This window comes from Phaethon aethereus (assembly GCF_964289735.1).
Source record: "Phaethon aethereus genome assembly, chromosome: 9".
NCBI lineage: Eukaryota > Metazoa > Chordata > Aves > Phaethontiformes > Phaethontidae > Phaethon > Phaethon aethereus.
This window is the reverse complement of record NC_138585.1, coordinates 14,798,451-14,822,894: the sequence shown is the minus strand read 5'-3', so window position 1 is coordinate 14,822,894 and position 24,444 is coordinate 14,798,451. Positions and strand designations below refer to the sequence as shown.

General features: G+C 55.9%; 1 protein-coding gene across 1 annotated transcript in view; it reads right to left on the bottom strand.

The window, feature by feature from the left end:
• Positions 1-20,286: 20,286 nt before the first annotated feature.
• Positions 20,287-24,444, bottom strand: part of XXYLT1 (xyloside xylosyltransferase 1) — a gene marked incomplete at both ends in the record, with an annotated part of 35,409 nt that continues 31,251 nt past the window's right edge. The window contains one exon of the mRNA XM_082003456.1: positions 20,287-20,683. Coding sequence (XP_081859582.1) covers positions 20,287-20,683 — 397 coding nt within the window. The remainder of the gene's footprint in view (positions 20,684-24,444) is intronic.

Sequence of the window (24,444 nt, the reverse complement as noted above, 5' to 3'; positions counted from 1 at the left end):
CACCACCAGGAACCAGCGGCAGACAGCAAACAGTCCCTGCTGTCCCCAGAGGGCAACTTGCTTCTCCCGTTAATATTTTCAATTGATTGCCACTGATTTTTGCCGTGTCGATGCCTGTGCAACGGAGAAGCTGCTGCATCCCGGTACCCAGGAGCTGCAGGAAGGATGGCGGCAAACCCAGCACTAGGCAGAGCCTGTGGCCTTGGCTTGGAGAGGGACAGGGCCAGAACACATCAGTGCCACCAGTTCCGCCCCCATAGCCAAACGGCCAAGGCACCAAGGTACAAGGTGGTGTCCAAACACACGTAAGCACTTTGTACTCTCTGCCAGCACAGTTCTTGAGAGAAATCTGCAAAACAGAGCTGTTGTCCCTTTTTTTGGGGAGGGAGAAGACACAGCCCTGTCTGACAAGCTGGGCTGCTGCCTTGCAATCCAGTTTCCTCAAGGTTTTTAATGCCACCTGACATTCTGAGCAAAAACATCGCATGCAAACAGATGCTCTGACCAAGTTTGAAGTGCAAGAGAGAATTAGAGATGCCATTTGGCTGTTACAAGTGGCTCCTAGGGGATCAGCTCCTGGCGTTGCATAATTTAATACTTTAACCAATTAACTAAATGACTAGAAAAATCTTTCCTGGTAAGACAAGCAGATGACACAGACTAATGGTGCCATAAACAACAAGGAGCACATGCCGCTAGTGCCAGTGATCTGAATCACCCAGGGAACAGCCCCAGCCTCAAATACACCTTGAAACCATGGACACAAGGTCAGGCTGGGACCCGAGGGCACAGGTGCTACAAAGGATGAGAGAGACTCAGTACAGGGAAGCAATGGGGACATGACCTATGGACAGCAGCTGATGGAAGCAACCAGGCTGCCCTGCAATGGTGAGACCATTGATAAATCACTGACCTGTGCTGGACACAGGACCCAGGTGACAATAATATGTGGGTTAGAAAGGACTCTAGAGGTCTCTGGTCCAACCTCTTGCTCTCCGCAGGACTACTGCAAACACTGGATCAAGACATTTGAGTTTTGGAGACCTCCAAGAACAGGAGACCCCCTACAGCCACTTCTCTAGCGACTTAGTCCAACCCTACACCAGCCTCCTGGCACAAAAAGATGGGGGAAATCCACCTGACCAGCAAAACAAGACTTCAAAGCAAATGGCATGAAGAACAAGATGTTGCAGACACAGTTGGTGGACGCAGACACATGGGAAGGGGAACTGAGCCCTCCATCACTGCAAAGTGAGACCAAGCAGCACCACAGGACTAAAACACGACACTCAACAAAAGCCACCTCAAAATCACTAGCAGTTTTTCTACAGCGAGATAGATCAAACACTGAGCAGCTTACCGGGAGCTGGGGGACCAGCTGCCACTGCAGGTCTTGAGCACAAGGAAGAACAACCCCCTCTCCACACCCCAGGGAGCACCTACCCCTGCCTGCAACACCTAAATAGCCTGACCAGGACCAGCTGGGTGCACAAAGCCAGGGGATGGCCAATAAAAAAAGCAAGTGAGGGCAACGCACAGGTGTGTTGTGCTATGGGTTTGGGTTGGGTGCCAGGAGAGCTGTCAGTCTTATTCAGCTGTCAGTCAGTCTTACTCAGCTGTCAGAGCCCTCCCAAGGTAGCTGCTGATGTGCAGCTGTGCGAAGCCCCTGTACCAGCTAAATCAGCCTTCCATCATACCTCTGTGAGCATTTTTGTCCTGCTCATACTCATACCTGTCTGTCACTACAGCTTCCTAGGGTGTGGGTGTGCAGGGCAGTGGCTGGGGAGCAGTGCCCTGTGCTCAGGGATGCTGCCCTTCCCGTGGGCATCTTCCTATTTCCTTCCCCCTTCTTACGACTGAGTCAGTCGCTGCGCAAGCCCGGCACGATAACAGCGAACAAAGCACGCGAGCTCGTGCACAGGGCCTGCAGCCCCGCGGGAAGCACCTCGGGGCTGGGACGGGTGGCGAGCCTTTTCGGGGTGCGGGGGAGCAATCTGGGAAACAAGTGATGCTGGGCGCACAGCCCGGGGGCTGCACGCAATTTGGTCCCCACTCGGTGGATGGGCAGCCCCTGGGTTGCACCAGGCTCTGCTTCTGCAGGAGACTGTGCTCCAGGAGGTGGAAAGGGCCATTTGGGATGCAGAGGAACCCACGCATTTGCTGGGGTGAAGGTGGCTGAGGCAGGAGTGAGGGTGGCAGCCTGGGGGTGCTGCCATTTAACCGGACTGGAGAGCTTCTTATTCCCCCACTACCAAAAATAGCTGCCACACAGCTCTTTGGTGATCCACAGGCAGAAATATATCGCAGACATGCAGTGGCCTCCTTCAGAGAGTTTACAATTAAAAAGCAAGTTTGCAATTTGATAATTTGTAGAGAAGAAATTAATTGCTACCTGTACCTTGCCTTGGTCTGCCTGCTGTGATGACTGGCGCACACGCCGGTTCAGGAGCTCCCGGGGAAGGTTAATTACTGGGGGAGGGAACTGCAGAAGCCCAGCACGGCGATGAGAGATGCTGCTCGCCCCGTGGCCTCGGCACACGTGTGCATCGGGCACACCAGAGTTAGAGATATTCGGGTTACAGCACCCGCTCCCTGCAGCGGGAGTAGGACCCTTCCTAGACGCCGAACGCAGAAAGCCCTCACCTCCGCCACAGCCCCTGTCAGGGAACCGCCGGTCCGCGCCGGCCGTGCTCTCTTTTGGGGCAGGAGGGAGCTGGAACAGGTCCCAGCTTGAGACCATGCTGAGGTGTCAGCTCTTCAGGCTGCTACGACAGACCTTGGAAAGCAGGTTTCTTTGTTGTGTTCTCATTGCTGCTGGAACCAAAACGTGTTTTCTGTGCAAAGTCCTAGCAACCCAGCAGCCGTGCTCCTGGGGAGAGGTGCAGGGGCCCCATCCCCGCAGAGCACAGCGGCGAGGAGTCGCTCACCTCTGCTGTGGGGCTGCTCCTTTGGAGCATCACCTCACAGGGTACCCACGTTCCTGCTCCCGGAGGAGCCCCCTCCCTGTTCTTTGCACGCCGGCAGGTCTTGGGTGTGGGCTCCTGTGCTTTCAAGCGGGTGTTGGGCTTGCAGGAAAGGCTTATCTGCCTCTCCTGGGGGTGAAAGGTGGCCATCACACCCACCCAGCAGGAACCCGCCCGCCTGCACACCTCCACCTCTGCTCTGCCGGGCACTGCCTTGGCGCGATGGCTGGAGAGCTCAGGGGGAGCAGCACCCGCAGCTCGGTGCCCGCACGGAGGGGACGGGGAGCAGGACGGTGCCGCAGGTGCCGCAGCCCAGCGGAGCAGTCGGCGGGGCGGAAAACCCCACACCCCCACACTGTGAAATCTGGAAGCGATCGGCCAGGAACGGGGCTTGCAAACAGAAACCCGGAGCGGTGGCCGAGAGCTGCCCCAGCATGCGCTGGCCGGCTTCCCAAAGCTGCGACTGGGAGAAGCAGGTCTGCGTGTCACCAGTTTCACAAGAGGTGAAGGCAGCTGCAAAAATAACGACCAGAATAAAAAGCATAAGTTTATGACAAACTGCATGCACATCAGGAGCTCACGAGATTGATGAAAGAAGCAGCGAGCACAAGGAGAAACCTCTGCCCGGCCCAAAAAGGCAGAGGGTGACAAATCATGTAGGCAGCAACCCAGCAAAGGAGAGGTATTTGATAAATACTTCTGTTCAGCGTTTGGGAGGCAAAAGCCAAACAATACAGCACGTTATAAAATAAAATACAATCGCTATAAAACACTTTCCATCTCATGAGGGCTTCAGGAAGATGTTAAACAATAGCTACTGAGGTTAGATTTTTAAATCAGCAGGTCTGACACGTCGGCGGGTGTAAAGGAGCCGGGGAAGCAGCCGTCTAATTAGCGCCTGCGGGTCCCTGGGGCTTCCCCCGGGGTCCCAGCGCTGGCGTGCTGCCCCAGCCGCCATGGCGTAAACAGGATGTCCCAGGCCGGTCCGGCTGACATCAGCCCTGCGCCGAGGGGTGAGACGGCCACGTCCGGGTTCGATCGATAAAGGTTTGAAGCGGGGAAATATCATTAGTGTCAATTAGCGCCGTTTTATGGAAGAGAGATCTTGGCACATCCACGCTCTTGAGATTGCCCCTATCAGTCAAACTTGTGACGGCGCTGATGTAAGAAGCTTGCATAAGGCGTTTGGCAACTCCAGCTGCTTGGAGCGAGCGCGCGGAGTTAGCGCACTGGAAATCTGGACACTCCAGAGGTCCCAGAGCCTCGCTGCACACGCGGCAGCGCCGCTCAGCCGCCGTGTTCCCAGGGCCTCTGGCACGGGCCAGTGCCCAGCCCTCCACTGTGCGACGCCGTCTGGCTTTCTCCGCAGAGGCAGAAGGTGCCCAGGCTGTGGCGAAGCGATCCTGGCACAGACACAGCCCCGGCAGCAGGCTGTACCCCCAGCACAGAACCCAACACCCGTGCGAGGCGGGGCTGCACCCAGGGGTGGCTGGGGACCCCCCCAAAAAAGGTGCCTCCCCAGGGCAGGGACTGAACGCAGCCTCCCAGGAGGGGTCTGCAGCCCCCTGCGGAGCCGTGCCCAGTGCGGGGTCAGCGTTTCAGGAGGAGGCGGGGAAGCTGGATAAAGCCCAAAGAAGAAGCAAGGGAGTGACAGAGGGGTGGGAAGACAGACTTTTCATGGAGAGAAATTCCCCGGACACCATCTGCGCAGGCCAGAAAAAGAGGTTAAAGGGCTGACTTGATCCCAGCTTATTAAAGATCTTTCTGATGTGATTAAATCTTTGGCAGTGCCTCTGTTTGGCAGACAAGGATGAAAGAAGGCTGTGGTTAGAAATAAGGCATGGATTTCACTGCATGAGGGTAGCTGGCCCCTGAAATGCTCTGTCAAAGCCTGCAGTGAGCTCTCCATCCCTGGCAACGCTGTCAGCGAGGTTTGGGTATAGGCTCAGCCCGCGTGCCCCTGACCTGGCTGTCCTGCTGGCTTGGCTCCGAAGATGCACGATGTCCCTGTGCGTGAGACAGGATTTCATCAGAAACGTGTTACGGAGAAATCAGATCTGTTTCCACCCCGCAGGGAGCCTGCGGTGGCTGAGCAGCCCCAGCGCTCAGGGGATGTCCCACTTGGCCACGCTCAGGCACTGCGGCTTGGGTAGAAACGCTGACCTGGTGTTGTCTCACACCAAGGATGCAGCTGTTTCCTTATGGATTGGGACACATCACTTCTGCGTGCTGGGTGATGGAGGGCATGCGGCTGGAGGGCAGGACCGCGGCTGAAGTGGGTGCAGCCACCAGCACCCAGGCACCCTGGGAAGGTTGTGGCGAAGCAACCAGATGTACACAGCGATGAGCTCCCGGGAGACATGGTCCCCCATCCGTGCATGATGGTGGCCCCCAGCACGACCACCCTCATCAGTCTGAGCTTAGGTTAAACTGGGACGAACACATTTCAGGTGGGGCAAGGAGCATGACACAGCCCTGCAGCTCCACTACGGGCAAAATCCATGCTTGCAGCCCGGCCATGGGGCTCGCCCCCGTGCTAGCCCTGCTCGATGGGGTGCACCGGGGCTGCAGGAAGATGGAGAAGCTATTGATGGGCTTTCATAAATATTGGCATAAAGACAGCCTCAGGGAGGGATCTGGATTTGTGGCTGGCCTCTCCCTGCCTGGCTGAGCCCTGTCCTTCATCGTTTACCTGGAGCAACAAATCATGGCCCCCGTGGGCTTGTCACTTGCTGGATTTCGATGGATGCCTCTCCTAGGCAAATCCAGCTGAAGACACCTGGTTGCTTCTTTTTAGAAGAGAGTTTGCTGCTGACAAGAAGCAATAAAGAAAATTTGGCTGATTAATATACTGTCATCTTTGACATGCATGCTAGAAATAGAGAGGTGGATAAAAAGGTGATGATAAGCAGCATGAGTAGAGACCCACAAGGGGAAATGAACATGTACTTCAAATTGGAGGCAGCAGAGCACAACACCTGAACACCTGAACCACTATGTAAAGATGGATCCTGCAATCTGTCCTCATGTGGAGGCCACCAGCTTCTCTGTAATTTGGCATGTAATTGTAGTGATTACTCAGAGCTCACCCTGAGAAGCGTGGTGGAACATCGTGTCGGGTTGTTTCTCTCTCTGGTGATGTGGCAGCTCCTTTTAAATTCCTCTAAAGTAGCTGGCCGCGAGGCCGAAGGAGCTGGCCGCGGGCTGGGCAGCTCCCTGCCACCATCATCACACACCGGGGCCAGGGCTGAGCAGGGCTGTGCTGGCCCCTGCACCAGCCTGTGGGAATGGAGCAAGAGTCCCTCAGCCCAGCACACTTGGCAGCAGAGGTAGTGCCCAGAAGTTAATTGCCCAGCAATGATTTAATTCATGCTCCTCTTTTCCCCTCAATCCTCCACATCAGCACCGCTCGGCAGGCTGGGCTGCCTGTAATCCCCGCTCCACGGTCAGAGCTGCATCTAATCCCTTCCAGCAGGCAGCCGCCCTTCCCGGTCGTTCCCCGCTGCTCGAGCCTCGGTACATCCCTCCTAAACAGCCCTCTGCCACCGGCCGCCCCGCCCTGCGGCTCGGAGATGCGCCACGGCGGCGCGCTGCCGGTCAGCGGCAAAACTTCCCTCAGTGGTGCGGTGATGGCCGCTCATTTTCATGAAGGCGTGACGAGCCTGCCGTGGTATGCTCGTTACAGCAACCCCAGGTCTGTGGGCCACTGCCGTGGGGCTCCCAGTGGTGACCAGTCCCCAGACGAGCTCCGTGGGCACAGTGACCCTGCAGCATCCCCAGCCCGGCCAGCGGCTGGGCGCTCCCGCTGGTGTCCCACTGAGCGTGCCAGCCCGGGGCCGGAGGCACCTCCCGGGCGCGAGCCACGGGGCGCGGGGCAAAGGGCCGCAGCCCCCGTCCCCGGCACAGCATCGCGGGCGAAGCCACATGCCAGCCGAGGGGACATGAGGACATTTATTTGCCACCGTGGGAACATGAGCGGGCTGTGCTGCGCAGCGGGGGCCGGGCAGCTCGCGGCTCTGACCGCCAGCAGCCTGGGGGACGCGGCGGCTGGAAGAGGCCTTTCTGCCCGGCCCGCAGCGACTGCTGCCGGGCTTCGCCCACACCACGAAGCCGGTAGGATGGCAAAGGAGGGGCAGAGGGACCCGGCCCAGCTCTGCTCGTCCCTGCTCCAGCACAAACCATGGGCAGCACTGACAGGTGTGAAGATGTGGGAGAAGAGGGAGAGGGGAGGGTGCTGGGCATATTTTGAAACTCGAAGGGTGGAAGACTTTGCGCTCCACGAGCAACAGGGTGCAGACTGGCCCACGGCCCAGTTTCGGTGGCTCCTCTTCCCGACGGAGGAGCTCAGCAGCGCTGGAAGTCAGGCTGGGACATGACGCAAGACCCGTGCATGGCTGCTTATCACTTCTCAGAAGCCACATAGCAGTGCCGCTCCCTGCGCGCCAGAGCGCAACCTGCTGAAAAGCACGTGTGCCGCAAACCACGAGGGCTTTCCGCCCCATGGCCGCTGCTCTTGGGGGACTGGGGATGTCGGCAGGCAGGGAGCCTGCTCGGCCAAGTGCCAACTCGGCCGGAGCTCGTGGTGCTTCCCGGCACCGGCTCAAGCGCACGGTCCGTTTTCCTGGCTGCATCTCTGCCAGGAGGAGCTGATTAGCTTGGCTGGTTGCTAATAGCCAGGAAAGGCCGGCGTGGAGGTTGGGGTGGCCGTTCTCCGGGAGGAGGGAGGTCAGGGCAGCCCCCGCGCAGGAAGCGGGGCTCGGGCCCTGCTTGGGGAGAAGGGGTTCCACCAGCTCCGGGGCTGGAAAAACCCTGCTGCTGGAGGGTGGTTCCCTTTTAAGCTCCATGGATTGACACTGGTTTTGAAAAAACACAGCCAAACCCTTCAGAATTTTCATCTGCATCTCACCTCACACCTGCATCTTACACGTTGGAGAAAAGACCACAATATCCAAAAAGTTCCTCCAAGGTGCATCGAGATGGCAGGGCCACAACTGTGTGGTGAGCTGCTGCTTGCCCCTGTGTTTAGCAGCGACCAGCACCTCCCTCCTCAGTTTTAAATTTTTAAAAAATTTTTTTTCCCCTCCCAAGTCACCTGCAGCTCTGCCCGGGGGCTCCTGCCTCAGCTTCCCTCAGCAGAACGCTGCGCGCGCGTGCGAACACCCGCGCCCCTGTCCCGCAGCGCGGCCACGCGTGCCCCTGTGCCCGGGGAAGCACCGTCCCCCCCTCCTGCAGGACGCTGCCGCTGCTTGAGAGGCTGGAGAGGACGACATGAAAGATGTCACGCGCCCATGCGCAAACGCACACCCACGTGTGCTCGCCCCGCCTCAGGCACTCGTTCCCCTTGGCCAAATGCTGTAGCGCAGACGAAAGGGACACCCTGCATTTCGGGCCAGGTGTTGAATGAAGCCTGTCTGCGAGAGACGGGGAGAGTGTTTAAAGCCTTTTGCTTATGATGCCTAACAACGATAAGCCTCCTAAAAAGATGAAAGATGTCCTTCGGTGCACTTTGGAAGCAAGAATAAGGCAGGAGGGAACGCCAGCCTTAAATTACTGTGAAAGCTGACACTACCTTTTAACATTTAATGTGCAAAAAGCCCCTGTCCCCCCACATCTTGAAAGAAGCCTCTTGCATTGTAAGCGTGACCGATAACGACGGGAGGTAATCCATGCCTCCTCCCTGGCGGGTGCAAAAGCTGCCAGCAGATATTGTCTTTCATGCTGTCGTTTTCCCCTCTGGAGGCATGGGTTCGTAAGGTGTGAACATAAATCCGTGCAGAAACCCTCGTCGATGTTCTCCTGATGCAGAATATACGGTGGAGAACAGGAGCCCCAGCCGCGGCATGGTCTGGGGGCAAGGAAGGGCAACTATTTGGGGCTTTCGCCTGACCAGGCAGAGTAAAGCACCACATCTTGCTTTATTTTGCTTTTTGATTTATAGCCAAAGACTCTTGATGCAAAGCCTCCCATGCAACACACATGGGAAGTGTTTCTTTAGGGCTGAAATTGTTTGCTGGACTTAATACGACCAACATCAGTTTTTAGATTCCTCTCAAGCTCTCCAGGCTTTAAAGATGACACTGTTGGCAGGTATTCTCACCTAGCATCGTTCTCAAAGAAGAAAAATAGCTGCGGCCTCCGGGATTAACCGCCCTTTCTGTGAGAAACATTTGTCACTGCTCACACAGCTCTCCGCAATCTTTACTTCTATCAAACGCCTGTGACCGAAGACCTCTGCCCTATCTGAACGCGTTTCTTCCTCATCAAACACAGATCCTGCGACACTCCCCCGCGCATACAAATTTCATGTTGCTAGAAAATTACAGTTTCCAGATCAACTGGGCAAGTTTTGCTGGTCCAGTATAGTCTGTGGGGCACGACGTGCTGTTGCCAGAGGGGAGGCTGAAGCGAGGGGAGGATGCGGGGGCAGCGAGGGGTGATGCCTCCACCCTCCTCCACAGAGCCCTGAGGAACCCAGCTGCAGGAGAAGGGTCCCCAGGCCTGGGGACTTCCCCGGCACGCTCTCAGCCTGGGTTCGCAGCAGTCCCTAGCCAGAGCCACCCCACGGGCCACGAGGGCATTGTGGACCTTCCCACGAGGTGCTCCCGGGGACCAGGAGCCTACCTGCTCCTTTCCTAACAGCGGCGCTCAGAACAGGTCCCACAGGCTTGGCACTGCTGCTGGGGAGCTGGGAACGAGCTGAAAGTGCTGAGATCAAATTTTCTCCTAAAACAGTAAAACACCCACTGCCTGTTCATAGGGGGAAGGGACGGCCGTGACCCACCCCTCTGCCCCGCAGTGGGGCGCTGCAGAGGGAAGGGAAGCAGCCCCACAGCCTTCCCCATGCTGTGCCAGCCACGCGCAACAGGCTGAAAAGGGTGTGTGGGGCGGCACTTTCCTAAAAATGCCCCTCTCCTACAATTTGCTTTGTTTGAACAGGGAGAAGACTGGTGCAAGCAGAGGAACCAGCGGAGAGCAATCCCGAACGGCACCAGGGCACCTCGCGCTCGGCGTGGGAGTCAGGCTGGAAAGCCCGGACCCTCCCGCACAAGCCCAACACAAACCCTGGCAGCGGTTTTCCGTCTGCGTTATCCCAACAGCACCCCGAGCCGCTCTGCGCAGGGAGAGCCCATGCCAAAACATCACGGTCAGGATTGGGCTTACCCAGCGAGGTTACCCCAGGTTTCTGCTCTTTCACGCTACCAATGCAGGGAAATGGCATGACAAAGGTTTATATTTACACATAACTTTGGAAAAAGCAGATATCTGCCTCCCAAAATCTGCCCGTTTGTCGCAGACGTTTATGAAAGGCCTGGAAGGCAATAGCAAGCCAGGTTTTGTAGCAGCGTTGGGCATGGCTGCTGGTGGCTCTGAGCTGCTGTGCAGGTTGTAGGAGACACCGGAGATGAGCAGTAGACACAAGTTACGTGCATTGGATACAATACTTTAGTTCTTCTTTCATCTGGAAAATAAACCATTAAAGATTTGTTTGGAAAGGGCATTTTCTCTGATTGCCATTGATACTTCCAGCTGTAGAAATACCAGAATATTCCCAGCAGTCGTTTGTTATGGCAGTTTGAAATGAGAAGAAACCATCGTCTGACTATTTCCAACGCAGCAATGAAACTGAATTAACAGTATTTGAAAATAGAAAAAGTAAACTACAAGCAAATGGTTTGAACTTCTAACAATATTTGCAGCTGATAATGATAATGTTCAACTGGTGAGACACTGTCCTAATGACGCACTTACGTTAAATGAGGAGGAATATTTGCTTCCAGCTAATTGCTGAGCCTGTATACCGTGTAAGACCACAAAGTGCATTCTAAATAAATCATCATTTGATCTTGAAGGTTGTGCAACAAAACTGTTCAATTGCCTTTTTTCATCATCAAAAGATTTTCGGGATTACAGGGGAGATTTCATTTTTTCGGCTCTGCGTACACGGCAACGCAGAGGCGTGCCCTGACAAGCCGGTTATCTCTATGCTTTGCCATCTGCGACGATCTTGAGATGTTTCCCAGCTCAGACGTTTCAGGGCTTGCTGAGCGGCACCGTTCAGGGTAGAGACGGTGGGAGCCGGGCAGAGAAGCTGCCAATGCCTGAATCCTCCCTGGAGCTGCAGCCCCTGTGACGGGCTCGCCGGCGAAGACCAGGCAGCGGGAAGCAAAGCAGCCTTTGGTATCGCTCTGAGCCCAGGACAGCCGTTCAGGCACTGGAGCCGGACACGACTACGGGGAAGGCGCCTGGCGCAGCTCCCCGCGCCCCGGCTCGGCGCGGCTCACAGAGCGAGGGGCGGCATCTCCTCCGGACAGGACCCACTGCGCCCGTCCCGCTGCCGCTGAAGCCCTGCCTGTGCAACCTCGGCAACATGTTACTCCTACGCTACAAACCTCAGAATTCACCAATTTATCTTTTTCAGCATAATTTATCATTTCAGCATAAATGCTACCTCCGCTACGGTGGCAGCTCTGCTTGTACCGCCCCAGGCAGGCGTCCCCGCTCCTGGGGCAGGCACCTGCCCGCTCCCGCACCAGGCTCAGCCCCGTGACTCTCCATTGGCTTTACACGACTCTGAACTTCTTCCACAATGCACCGTGCTTTTTTTTTACAAAGGCTGGTTAAAAATAACACGGTTTGATCTTCTGCATGTGAAAGATTGTGACATCTGTTCTCTGAAGGGGAAATTAGAAAAAAGCAAACGAACTTGGCTCTTAACTAAAACCAGACAGCGGTGGGGCACACCACTCTGCCAGGGGACTTCCCGTAAGAGGAGTCTCCGGCTTCTGCAAACAAAATGAACGGGTTCACCCGTGCTCCCCACACCTGGAATTTGGAGGAATTAGCATGCATTTTACCCTGCCGAAATTTGACAGCAGTCTGAACCTGGATGGTCTGTAGGAGGAGCCCCGACAGTCCGGTGCGCGGCCACGCCATGGCAGCGTGCAGGCAGCAGCCCCGGGACCCCCAGGACATCGCTAACATGCCGGCACCCTCCCTGCAGCGTACGGCCACGGAGCGTGCCTGCAGAGCGGGCCCCGTGGGACAGACGCCGTCCCAGGGCAGCCACCGGACAGACGCAAATGTCCTCCCCTTCAGCCCCGGCCCTGCTGCTGGCCTCAGCACTGCCTTCGTTTGGGTCAGGCCCATGTCTGCTCTTGCATTACCAGAAGGTTGCTATTCTACAAGCAACTATAAAGGGCTCAGAGGGTATCAATTATGGTTTTCAGACAACTGATCCACAAAAAACAAAGTTATTTCGAGAAGGATAAATGTAGCCGAGACCATTATATATCATTCATGTCCGCCCACAGCGTTCCTGCTCTGCGGAGCGCGGTGGCACTTCAAATGCCATGTCCTGTCCCAGATGTGGCTTTGGGGCAGGGGGACTTTGCTTTCTAGTGTTGCTGCTACTCCAGGAGGACTTCTGACTGTCGGAGGTCTCCCCAGAGCATGCCCTGCCGCCCTCCCATGCCTCTCTGGGTGCCCATGTGCACCCTACCTGGTGCTTTTACAGGCACGTCCCCAGCACCCTGCACCACGTCCTCCTTCCCAGCGTGCATGCCATGCTCTGGGTACCTGCTGAACCAGCCCATCCCACCAGAGCAGGGTGGCATCGCTCCCCTGTGAGGGATATGAAAATGAAACGGGGAAAAGGAGCCACATCACCCCAGGACGCCTCCTTCCCAGGTCAGCGTCCTGTCCCCTCTAGTCCGGGATATTTGGGACAGGCAGCTGAAAGGATGGCCAGAAAATCCAGAAATTCCCTCCCGGCTCCATGTCAGACAGTGGTTTCCCAGCCTCTGCTTCTTTTTCCCCTCTAAAATCAGGACAATACGGTTCTTTTGCAGAGGGGCTTGGCTGAGCACAGGCTGCAGAAACCCACGGGCAGGAGAAGCTGCAGAATTGCAAACACCAGTAATTTCGTACTGGAGCCCACAGAGTCATTTTCAGGCTCTGTATGTGATGCTGCCGGCACCCACTCAGCCTGCCTGATGCTCCTGCCCAAATTCAGCTGACACATTTATTCATTAAGAACCTGGTACTCCGTTTTTATGACAAGTGTATGAGTGCCTTGGCACTCCCTACTGAGCCCAGCATTATTTAAACGCTTCCCTTATTATTATTATTCAATAATGCATCTTATTACACACAGCTCTTGAGGGAAGGAGAAGATGAAACACTCTGTGCATTTTATATCCTCCTCGTTTTTTGCTGGAAAAACTTCACTGAAGCAATGACTAGCAAAAGAAATTTAGTGGCATCTGCTGAAAAATGTTTGAGGTTTACAAGTAAATGAGTCATGATAGGATTTTTCTTTACATTTGGTTTAATAGCGCTGACTTCTTGTATTTCCTATTTTTGCAATGTCTGCTGCTTTGAAAATGCGAAACACTGGTGTGTCAGCACGGGCACGGCGTGCTGGCCTCCAGTTTCTCTTCTACTATACGCTATTTTCTTCTAGATCAGTTACTGCATCTTTTTAAAATGTGGTGTCCAAAGCCCTGCTTGCTGCTGTCTTGCTCCAGGTCAGACCTTTTTGACCTGGAAAATTACTACCCGATGAATCTTACCCCAGTTTTCCCATCTTTTTGCCCACCCTGGGAGTCAAGCTGCTAGCTCAGAGCTGCCGGCCTCCTCCTTTGAACAATGGCACAGGACTAGCATCCTCCTTGTCTTCTGCATAGGCATTATAGCTTGTTCCTGTTATTTAACTGGAATACACCCCAACCCTGCTGGACTCCAGGCACTGCTGTTTCGCTTCTGCTCTGTGCAATGGTTTACAGTGCCAGGACATCTTTTCTAGTTACCGGACAAAATTTGTTGTTGCTGGACACCTCAGCCTTTTCTATAGCACTGAGTTTCCCAAACTGCTGAGCAGAGACCCTACATAACTGCAAGATTTCATTCCCTGGAGAGGGTGAGAACGTGGCTGATTGTCCTCAATTGCACCTTCCTTGTCCGTAACCCGAAGGCTGCTTTAATCCCTGCAGAGGTGCGCTGCCGCTCCCCGACCCGACCCCTGCAGCGCCCAGCAAGGTCCCTGCCGGGGGACTCGCAGATGTATCACGAGCGATCCTGGTCATTTTTCCTCTGAGATGGTGCTGGAAGCCCAAGATTTTTCCCCACAAAAGAAGATTTTCTCACTGGCAGAATCGGTTGATGACTGCTGCCAAGGGGACCGCGGTCGGTGTGACGCGAGCAGGCACCCACAGCTGATGCCCATCGCTCTGCCCAGAAACCAGCCTCTGCCCGGCTCCGGCGGGCTAACAGAGCAGAGACCGAGGGTGTTCTCAAGACCAGAGCTGGGGCTCTGTAAATGCAGCCCGCAGGGTTATGCACAGCCCGGCAGAGCACAGCCCGGCGGCTTCGGCCATGTAGCCCGTCGCCGGTGCCGCGCAGGCGATGGCTGTCCTGCCCTGCGCCCACAGCGCAGCCGCTGAGCGGGTCCTGCCGTGAGCCCACGGGGCACGGCTTGGGGCAGGCAGCCAGCAGAGAGAAATCCCACCCCGGCCCCCCTGCGCTGGGGTGCTTCGCTTCAGCGAGGCGAGGAAGAGGGGACACGCCGACAGCGAGCTGCGCCGCCTCGCGGAACGCCCTCCTGCTCTCCTGGCGATTCCTCGCACCTTCCGCAGCTGCGCTACCCGGCATCTGTTGACAATGAGTTTTGTTCCCGTTTCATTCCCTCTCCGTTCCGTACCATCCACGCTGTCTGCAGCTCTGTTCTACGGTTTCCCTCTCCTGAACAGCTCAGCGTCAGTGGCAGGTTCTGCCGTATCACCGTTCACCCCCATTTTCCAGATAACGGTTTTTGACTGGTTTTGCCGCAGGACCATAGGGCCTGTCGGTTCAGCTGAGCATCCTTTACCTGGCCAGCTCTCCGTGCCCCCGATCCACGGCCGAGGGGCTCAATCTCACATGCCCATTCATTTTTTCCCTACTGCTGCTGGTGTTTTTAAGCACTCCGTATAAAACTTCCCTCTCTCTTGAGCACGGCAGATCTTCCTGGAAGGGTACGTCTTTGCTCTGTTCCCCAGGTAGCCAGAAAAGTCCTCCAGCATAGACAAGAGATGAATTTGAAAGTAAAACGCATGCAGAAAAAAAAATACACCTTTTCTTTCTGACACACTGCCTAGAGCCCGCTGTGCCACAGGGTATCTGCAAGCGGTTTGTTCCCTAAACTGAGACTGTCCTCAGTGCTTAAAAGCATCTATTTATCCTGACCAGCTCCAAGTTGGGGATACAATATGACAAAGGCCCCGAACCTTTCAATAGCTCTGAGCAAAGTGCGCAGAGCGCGAGCGGCCCGTGGGCGGTAAGTGGAGCCAATTCGTGCAGCACCTTCTGTGAACAGGACCCTGAATGCACAGGGCTTGCACGGCTCCAGGGTTGTCACTGGCAGGGTCACAAGTTGCTGCTAAACGATGGCCAAGCGTGAGCGGGAAGAGAAGCTGGCACTGGGGCTGCGCTGGCGAAGGCTGGCACCGGGGACAAGCACCCTGCCAGGGCTGTGGGGTGCCAAATCCATCCGGAGCGAGGCGGGGAAAAGAGCTCGAAGGTGCTCGCCTGTTCAGAGGGGAGCTGGAGCCCCAGGGCATGGTTTCCCACCTGCCACCACAGCGGTGTGAGCAACATCTGTCCCAGGAAAAACACATCTGGCTCTCAGGAACGCTCCTCAAATCGGAGCATCTCCTTCCCTAGGCGGGCAACGCCGAAGCCTCCTGCCAGGGCCAGACCCGTGGCCCATTCTGGCAGCTCCAGGCTCTGCTTCGTTTCAGCTTTTTCTTCCGACAGGCAAATTGCCTAAATTAACGTTGAGACTTTAGGTACAATGTACAACTACTTCCCGTGAAATACCTCAGTAAGGTAATTTGCTCCAAGTGCTCCCCCCGTGAGCAGCTGGCTAGCAAATAAATAATTTCCAGAGGAGAGCACAAACGGAACCCTGACGGCACTGAAAAGACTAACAGGAGCGGGCAGTAATTTCTTTGCAATTAGTAATTAAAGCCACAGAGGCTCATGACGGTCAGAGACGCAGCTATTAAAAACCTGGCTGAAATATTCACAAGTGAGGCGCTGGGGAGCGTGTCCCTCCATGGCTCTGCAAAGCTTTTGAGGAAAAGCTCACAAAACAATGCAGCAAACCTGATAAAAACCTGCATTAAAAGGAAAAACCGGCAGTCGCCAACCGCGTCCCAGGCTTTCTGCTCGGTTTTTTGCCTCTTTCTGTGTTCCCTCGGGGCAGGTTTCATGCTACCCGTGGCTCAGCTGAAGGCAGAGGTTCCGGCGCCCGCTCGCTCTGCTGCAGTCAGGCGTTTCTTAGCAAAGGCAAAATAATAGGTTGGCTTTTTTTGTTGTTGTTTTTTTTTGTTTTGCCAAGTCAGGAACTCCATCTTAGCGCTTAAGTCCGTTGTTATGGTTTGTGTTATTCTTGGCACGCCGACCGAAGTGCGCTCGGTATGAATAGCAGAGAGCTGAAAAGTAAATACTGGATCCTCCGGGAGCAGCGGGGGGGGTCGGTTACAGTGCTTCATGGAGCACCCCCAGCACCTGTTTGGGTTCGGCTCGCAGTAATTGCTCCCTAGGTGAGTTTATACCAACAATTGATCATTTCAAATGGGAAAGAAGTGAGTAAGAGAACAAACACTGCCGGTGTTACGAAACGCAGGCGAGGAGAGCAAAAATCCCGTGCAGCTCAAGCGCGGGGCCGAAAGCAAAGCTGGCCAGCACATAGGGGCATGCTGTTTGCTTTACGTGCAACCTCTCATGAGTGCTGAACAATACAAGCAAAGAAGCTGAATTTTCTCCTTAAGTTCAAGCTACAGATCTACTTTCCACAGCCTGATCTTCTACAGAGTTCAAGGAGACCCCTCTGCTCTCCCGTTTCCTTCTCCGTCCTGGAAAAACACGGGGTTGCTTAATGCTTTCTGAGCATCTTTTACCGTGCTCGTGCTAAGAGTTGCCTAGTGCCGGTTGCGATGGCCCAGGCCGGTGTCACGGGGAGCAGGGCGGATGCTCAGCTTTGGCCTGGGGTCCGGGAGGGGATACTTGGCTTTGGCCTTATGTGCCGGGAGCAGCGGCTGCCCAAGCCTGGGCTGCACAGCAGGAGGATATCGGAGGGCGAGGAGGGATGGGGATGGAAAGTCCCCGTTCTTCCAGGAATTACCACCGGAGGAAGGGCACGGGATGGCCCAGCAGTCGGTGGCTGGCTGGGCACCGGGCGCAGCAACCGCCCGCGGGGGTGGCGGCTCCGCGGCAGGCGGTGCCCGCGGGGGTGCTGCCACCCCAGCCAAGCACGGCAGGCTCTGCTTCTGCCCCAAAGCAGACCTGGCGGCAGCACCCTTCGACCACGCTGAGCGGGCAGCCCCGTGCCGCTCGGCCCGGGGCTGCCGCCGCGGCTTCTGCAGCTGAGCTCATTAGTGCCTGCAATCAGCAGGGCATGAAGGGGAGGTAATTACACAGGCAGCGTGGCCCCGGCTGCATGCGGGGTCTATATATAGTGCCGTGCGGGTCCGCGCTGCCTGTGGTGCTCGGTCACGGCCCTGGGGACTGTGCGGGTCGGGGGGTGCAGGCACTGCTGCGTGGGGAGCTGCGCTGCTGGGCCGCCTGCGTGCCTGGGGAAAACCACCTCGAGCTGAATTAAATGTTTCACTTAACTATGTCTTTCCCAGCTAAAAAAATTCAGTGAGTTTCCCAGTAGACTGCCTTTCTGAACAAAAAACCAATGGAATTTTTTTTTTGGTAAAATACCTAAGCAAGTTTCAGCCTGGGGCCAGGGTGGCCACAGGAAGGGGTACAGCCCCTCGCAGCCCCCAGGGCCCCACAGAGGGGGAACGGCGCTGCCAACCCTGCCAAGAGCATCACCCAGCCGCAGGTGGACGGTGCCCAGCGCCTGGACCAGCTCCATGGGCGGCTGCGGGGCAGGGGGGCACCCAGCCCCACACAGCCCTGGCTCCCGAGGCTGGCACTGTTGGTGTCAATGTGGCAATGCCATCCCAAAGCCATCACGGTGCTTTTGGGCCAGCCCCTACACCCAGAGCCACCGCAGAGCTTCTCAGCCCCGGGGAAAGCTGCGTTTGCTCATCGCCCCACTGCTGCCCAGGGCCGGTGACACGAGCCACCTGGCCTGTATTTCCAGCGTGGCCATTTCCAAACCGATGGCAAGGTCCTGCCCCGGCACACGAGGCCCTGTGTGTCACTGGTGCCACCGGCGTGCCCCAAGCGGCGAGTGCAGGGCTGAGTCCTCGCAACAGCATCCTGGGCACGGCAGGGGCTGTGCACGTGGGGCAGCCCCGGGAGCCGCTCGCCGCAATCGCAGGGGCCTCGGGACACACCAGGGCGGTGACAAAGCGCCGATGCCAGCCACGGGACTGACACTGCCCCAGGAAGCCCTGCCCTCTCTCCATTTTGCCCAGCGGGCCCGGGAAAGCAGCATCACACTGCCTGGGCAGGGGCACAGGGGGTGGCTCCCGGGGCTGCTCCCCTCCACGCAACATGGGGATGTCCCCACCCAGCTCACAGCTAAATCAGCGCAGGCACCGACCGAGCAAACTCTCCCTCCAGAGTCCCCGGGAGGCTGCGTGCTCTCCAAGCACGGCAGCAGCCCTGGCTGAGTGGCTGCAGACCCTCCATGTCCTTCAGGGTGCGTCATCACGGTGCATCGCCTGCCCTGAATCCTGCCCCGCTGCAGCCTCCAGCACGCCGGCCGCTTGCCCAGCCCAGCGAGGCCTGATCACCTTGCCTTTTGGTGAAAACGTGAGTCTAACACAGCAGGCTACTGCTGCTTTCACTGGCCCTTAATCACCTCTTCAGTTCCTTCCCTGGGGATGTGAAGATGCTTAAAGCAGAGCTTGTGTGCTATTTGGAAACGGATGGGTTCAGCAAATCAAAGGGCAGGGTTAGGGCTGCAGCCCGCCCTTCCCCTTACATCAGGCAGAGGGAGGAGAGCCTCCGTAAAGCCCAGTAAAGATAAACGTTCATTCACGGACACGGGAAGGAGCCCAGGAAACTCCTGCCACACACTGTGCGGGCTGTTAGTAGGTTAAGCCATAATTAAGTCCTCATCCCTCGCTCTTGCACGTGCGCGTCACGCAGATGCTCGCACAGACATGCACACACAGGCACATGCTGGCTCGGTGTAAAAAAAGCAGGGCTGAAAGCGGGTTAATGCACGCCTGCACCTCCTCTGACAGAGCCCTGTGCCCGAGCTTGCCCGCGCCGACCGGGCCAGCCGAGACAGGATTTATTTAGGGAGCAGAGTGCTCATGCCTGAAGCCCACGCATTCACAGCACAGGCAGTTCCCAACTCCTTCCAAACCAACTCCGGCTGCGGTGATGAGGATCTTTTTTTAAAATCCTGTTTGGGTGTTGGCCCATTTATTTGCATCACTTGCTCGGGACAGACCTGGGATAATCAGAGCAATAAGCTACGTGGGGCACCACATTCAACTGCCCAACAGACATACATCAACTACTTTTTAATCATGATAAGAAAAGCATGAAACCTCCTATCGCACAGGACTTCAACAGGCACGACTGTGCCGCAGAAAAACAGCCCAGAGTGTTTTACATCTGCAGCTTTATTCTTGTACGAAAGGTTAAAGGCAAAGCTAGAAAAATGAACCTATTGGTACACGCTCACTGAACGCTTTTAAGACAAGATAGGCCAGTAATGCTTTTATTGCTAAGAAGAACCAATGGGAGTCTTTAAAGCTCATCTAGCACTCAATTTCTGTTTGTAGGTAACCCAATTTAAAGCAGCTTTTCAGTCTTTAAAACCCTCTCACTTTCTGGAATGCTTCAAAAGAAAGATGACCTGAGGACGGTGTCTGCTCTCCAGAGGGACCAGACGGATGTTGTGTGTCAGATGCAGAAACAGGCCACTGCCGAGTGCCAAAACGAAACCAAACTGCCCGGCTGTGGTCGCCTGCTGACCATTAGACAAGGCAAGGCTGCAGAGCACCCACGGAGCAGCCCCCTGACATCTGCAAAAGCAGCGGGTGCCTGAAGGCCCTCGGCTGTCCCCTTGCCCCAGTGGCTGTGGCACAGACAGGCACCATGGACTTGTCCCATGCAGAGCCAGGTGAGAGCCGGGAGCTGAGCCCAGGCACAGTGACTGTGAACGTCCTGCTCCAACTACCGGACGGCACTTTCTTCTGGAGGGATGAGGCTACAGGCAGTGGGATGCTGAATGCTCTTGGGATCCCTAGGGATCCCTCTGGGATGCAACAGATGACAGCCGGCCACCCTTCTGAAGGGACTGCTGGTCACTATGGCTTTGCAGGGCTTGCTGCAGTCAGAGCTGCTCCTGGGGGCAGCGGGTGCCCTAGTCTTCAGGGATTGGGGTGTTGCAGTTCCCATGGTAAATTTTGACCTCACCCTCGCACTGGAAGTATTGGTCAAACACGTCGCTGTATCCATGGTCCCTCCACCACGTGCAAAGCTGCCGGTTCCACGTGCAGTCAAGCACATGGAAGAGCTCTGGGTGCTCCATCCCCACCATGGTGAAGAAATCCTGGTCCCCGAGGTGACCCTTGAAGTGGTACTTCTCGGTCAGCTTCTGCACCATGGTGGGCTCCAGCAGCTGGTTGTAGAGCTTGGACTGCCTCATGGCTTCCAGGTTCAGGAGCAGGACGCCGCTGTTGAAGCCGGGCAGCCCATCAGGAGGAGGGTCCCCCACTTTGGTTTGGGGGTTCTCACGGCGATACTGCCAGAATGTGTGCCTGCAAAAAGAGGAAAAACAGGAACAGGGGAGTCAGGGAGCACAGCTCAAAGAGCAGCCACCTCAAGTCTAGGCAGGTCTGGGTCACAGCACAGGATCTACCACCCACCCAAGGGACCTTGCCGTGCTTGTCTTCTGCTGGCTGGAGGCACCCAGCCTTCCAGAGCAGCCCAGTGCTTCATGGGCTGCAGCTCTCTCCATCCCCCTGCACAGGATAGGGCCCAGACCTCAAACCACTCTTGCTCTCTCCTAAAGCCCCTTTTGTTTCTACCAGCATTGCTCTGATGGGCCAACTGGACACAGGATCGTGTGACTGCTCACATGGCTGCATGGGGAGACAAAACCACATCGCCAGTGCCTATGGTGGACCACCAGAAGTGCCCCTATGGCTGGTACACGCCAGGAAAACGTCCTGCAGTTAACGGGATCTCGGCAGCAGAGCTCACAGCATCATCATCATCATTATTATTATTATTATTATTATTATTATTATTGGGAAGCTCTGGATCAAAGATGGGCCCCAGTTTGAGGCTGTGCAAAAAGATGGCTTGAAATAAATCTGCATGGTAAAAATATTACTTCAAAATAAAAATAAAAAAAGAAATTCAATGGCAACATCTCATTAGGAAACAAGCACTGCCTTCATCATTTGCAGCCCCATGAAGGCTCAGCTGTAGCAGCTCTGGCAGATGCAATCTTCACCAGCGAATTTCCAGTTGCCGAGAAGAGAGCGGTGCAAGTCTAGCAACATACAAAACTAACTCCAGAGAGTGATTCAAGTGGGAAAAATTTAGACTACCTACGCAGCCCCAAAATATCTTTGGCTCCTTCCTCAGCCCTGGGGCAGTGAGCACACCCCACCATACACACATCAGCTGCTCCCACTTGCAGGAACTGGATTCATCCCGTGCTATTACCCAAGCAGCTTTGGGAATCCTCCCCAAAAAATCGCTCCCATTCAGACTGAAAGTCTTCTGCCCCCAAGCAGCATCCTCTGCTGCAAATCCAGGCAGCTAAGAGCTGGCCCAGCCTGCGGTTCGGAGGTGGGCAGGAGGGACCCGTGGCCCCCACCCCACCGTCTGGCAACACAGGGGAGCCAGTACCACACTCTCCTTCCAGTCCTAACACTTAAGGCAAAGCTACAGCAGGTTTTTTTGCACCTTGCTTTGAAGATGCTGGGGAGAAACGCTGTTAGAAAGAATAAGCCCAGCCTGCTGTGCTGGGTCCTCTCCAAATCTGTCAGACAACAACCAAAGTCTCCATGTACCTCCATGAAACAAGAATTTGTTGGTAGATGGCTTGGTTTTAGCACCTGAAGGTTTAATATGGCCCCACACTTGGAAGCTGATGCTGGGCTTCAGATACAACATGCAAGGACATTAGCCCCTGGGACAGCTCCAGAGTCATGGTGGGTACTCCAGCACTGCAAACATTTAAATTGAATTTTTTCTTGTAAGAAACCGTGTTCAGCTCTCATGGGCACTAGCTCAGGGAATCCTAAGGCTTGTGCAGGGATTAGATTATTAAATCCACCCTTCTGCCCTGCCCTTTGGATCCCGAGAGGAGCGAGGACAGCACAGGACTGCGAGAAGCCTTGCCCAGGCAAGAGCAGGATTCAGCAGCCACCACAGAATTATCCCAGCAAAGAATGTGGATCTATTAATAATGTCAACTGTGAGCACATTCTGTATTTCCCAAGAGAACCACAGCCATCACGCAGCATCACTTCAGATTCAAACCTCTGACATTTCTCATTTCATTAAGGGTCTTTACAGTGCTCCCTTTCGCCTGATTCAGGACAGAAAGGGTTTTTCCAAGCGCCAGCTTCCCATGGAAGGAAGGCTCAGGTTTTGAGCAGCCGTCTCCACGCCTCCCAGGGAAGGGGAGTGGAGGACTGGCTGCCTCACTGGAGCCTGCGGGCAGCAATGCTCGTTTGATCTAAAGGGCAGGGAAGGGATGAAAGGACTCTGCCCCTGCAAAGAGCAATTAAGTCTTGAGGACAGACACCAGGCCACCGCAAAGACGACTCGTGGATGCTCATGAGAAAAGGAAGGCAAAGCGCTCTCCACGCAGCATTACAGGGAAGCTCAACCTGCAAAGACAAGACCCAGCTTTGCACTGATCAGCCTCCCGAGGTGCTCAGGTCCAGGGGTCTGAGCAGAGACTGGCTCAAGCCCACCTCTGCATATTCTGCTCTCTCTGCTTCTCCCTAGCAGTGCCAGGAAAGCCATCCTCATGCCCCAAAAATGATGCTGGAAGCTGGAAGGAGGGAGGTGGGGAGCAGCGCTGTGGAGGGAGGCACCTTTACAACTCCACAGCAGCGGAGCCGACTATTCCTTTCATGTTCTTTCCTCCAAGAACACACGCTGCTCAAGCTAAGGGACAAAGTTACAGCCCCTGCAAGCAGCTAGAATAGGAAAAATGTGAGTGCCCGAGCCCTCAGCATCACCCTGCTGCAGCAGCCAGGCCGCGGTGAGGAGAAAGCATGTCTGTATCAAATGACTCCATGTTTGAACAACGCCGTTCCCCAGCAGATTACTTGGCAATGGCTGGTAACGAGAAGGGAGCAACATGCCCTTTTCTGCGGGGAGAGCACACAGACCGACAAGCAGCAATTGTTCAGCCCTTCCTCCCGGCGCTGGCGTGACGGGGCCATCCTCCCCCAGCCGCGTGCGGGGACCGCAGGGGAGCGGGGCTGGGGAGGACGGGCTGTCCCCGGGGAGCGATGCTGGGGCAAGATCCAGGATGCGATGAGCTGCGGGCGGCTCTGCAGCACCAACAGCTGAGGAACCTGCTCGCAGCACCACGTCGCAGCCTTTCCAGGGCTGGGCTCAGGCCAACCGAGGGAAAGGTATCCTGGCAGAGCCGCTGGCAGCATCTGTTTAGCCTGGATTTCGCTTGGCTTTTGTCCTTCTAACAGAGGCTTTCAGCTCTCTCCTTCTGCAGGAACCAGGACAGAGAAGAGCGTGGTTGAAAGGCACCTCCACCCCCCTGGAAGTGGAAAGAGTCATGGTTATGAGAGCATCATTTTCTTTGGGGGAGAGGGGTCCGGGGAAGCACAGCAACCAGCCAAACAGCTAACCCAGCCTGCACCCTGCGCCGCTCTGGCCTGCCTGACGTCGCCCTTGGCACCTGGCTTAAGTTTTGGCAAGACGTGGGGAGAAAATCACAAGGGTTTGATGAGTGTGCTGCCAGGATCCAGGGAGGGGCCGGGCTGCCGGTGGTGCAGCCCTCCCCAAGACAAACGCTTTCCATTAAGGAACTGAAACTCTGGCTGGACGCAATGCAAACATCTCCTGGTCCCAAGCCCCTGGAGCAGCTGGGATCTCCCTTGGGACAGGTGGTTCAGGCAGGGCAGCGTGCCGCCGGCCTTGGCTCCAGGGTGCCCTCCTCCCTGCTCCCCCGGCAGCGAAAGCCAGGGCAGGAAGGCAGCCCGGAGATGCCGGCCACTGCCGGGATGCAACGGGGCAGGAAGCTGCTGGCTGGGAGGAGGGGAGAAAGGAAGAGGAGGCATTTCAGGCTTTTGTTAATGGCCCTGGCCCCTCTAGATGGGAGGGGAAAGAGGTGACCCCAGGCCCCCGACCCCGTAGAGGGTGCGGGGGAGCTGTGCGGGGCTGCTGCCGCAAGCGCCTGCCTGCAGCCCTGACGGGCTTTGCTTTGAGGAGCTGTTTATAAACAGAGCCGGCATGTGCTAGGAAACATCTGGAGAAGAGCATTTCCAAGCATTCAAAGGCAGAGCCCAGGCAGCCCAGATAAAAAATG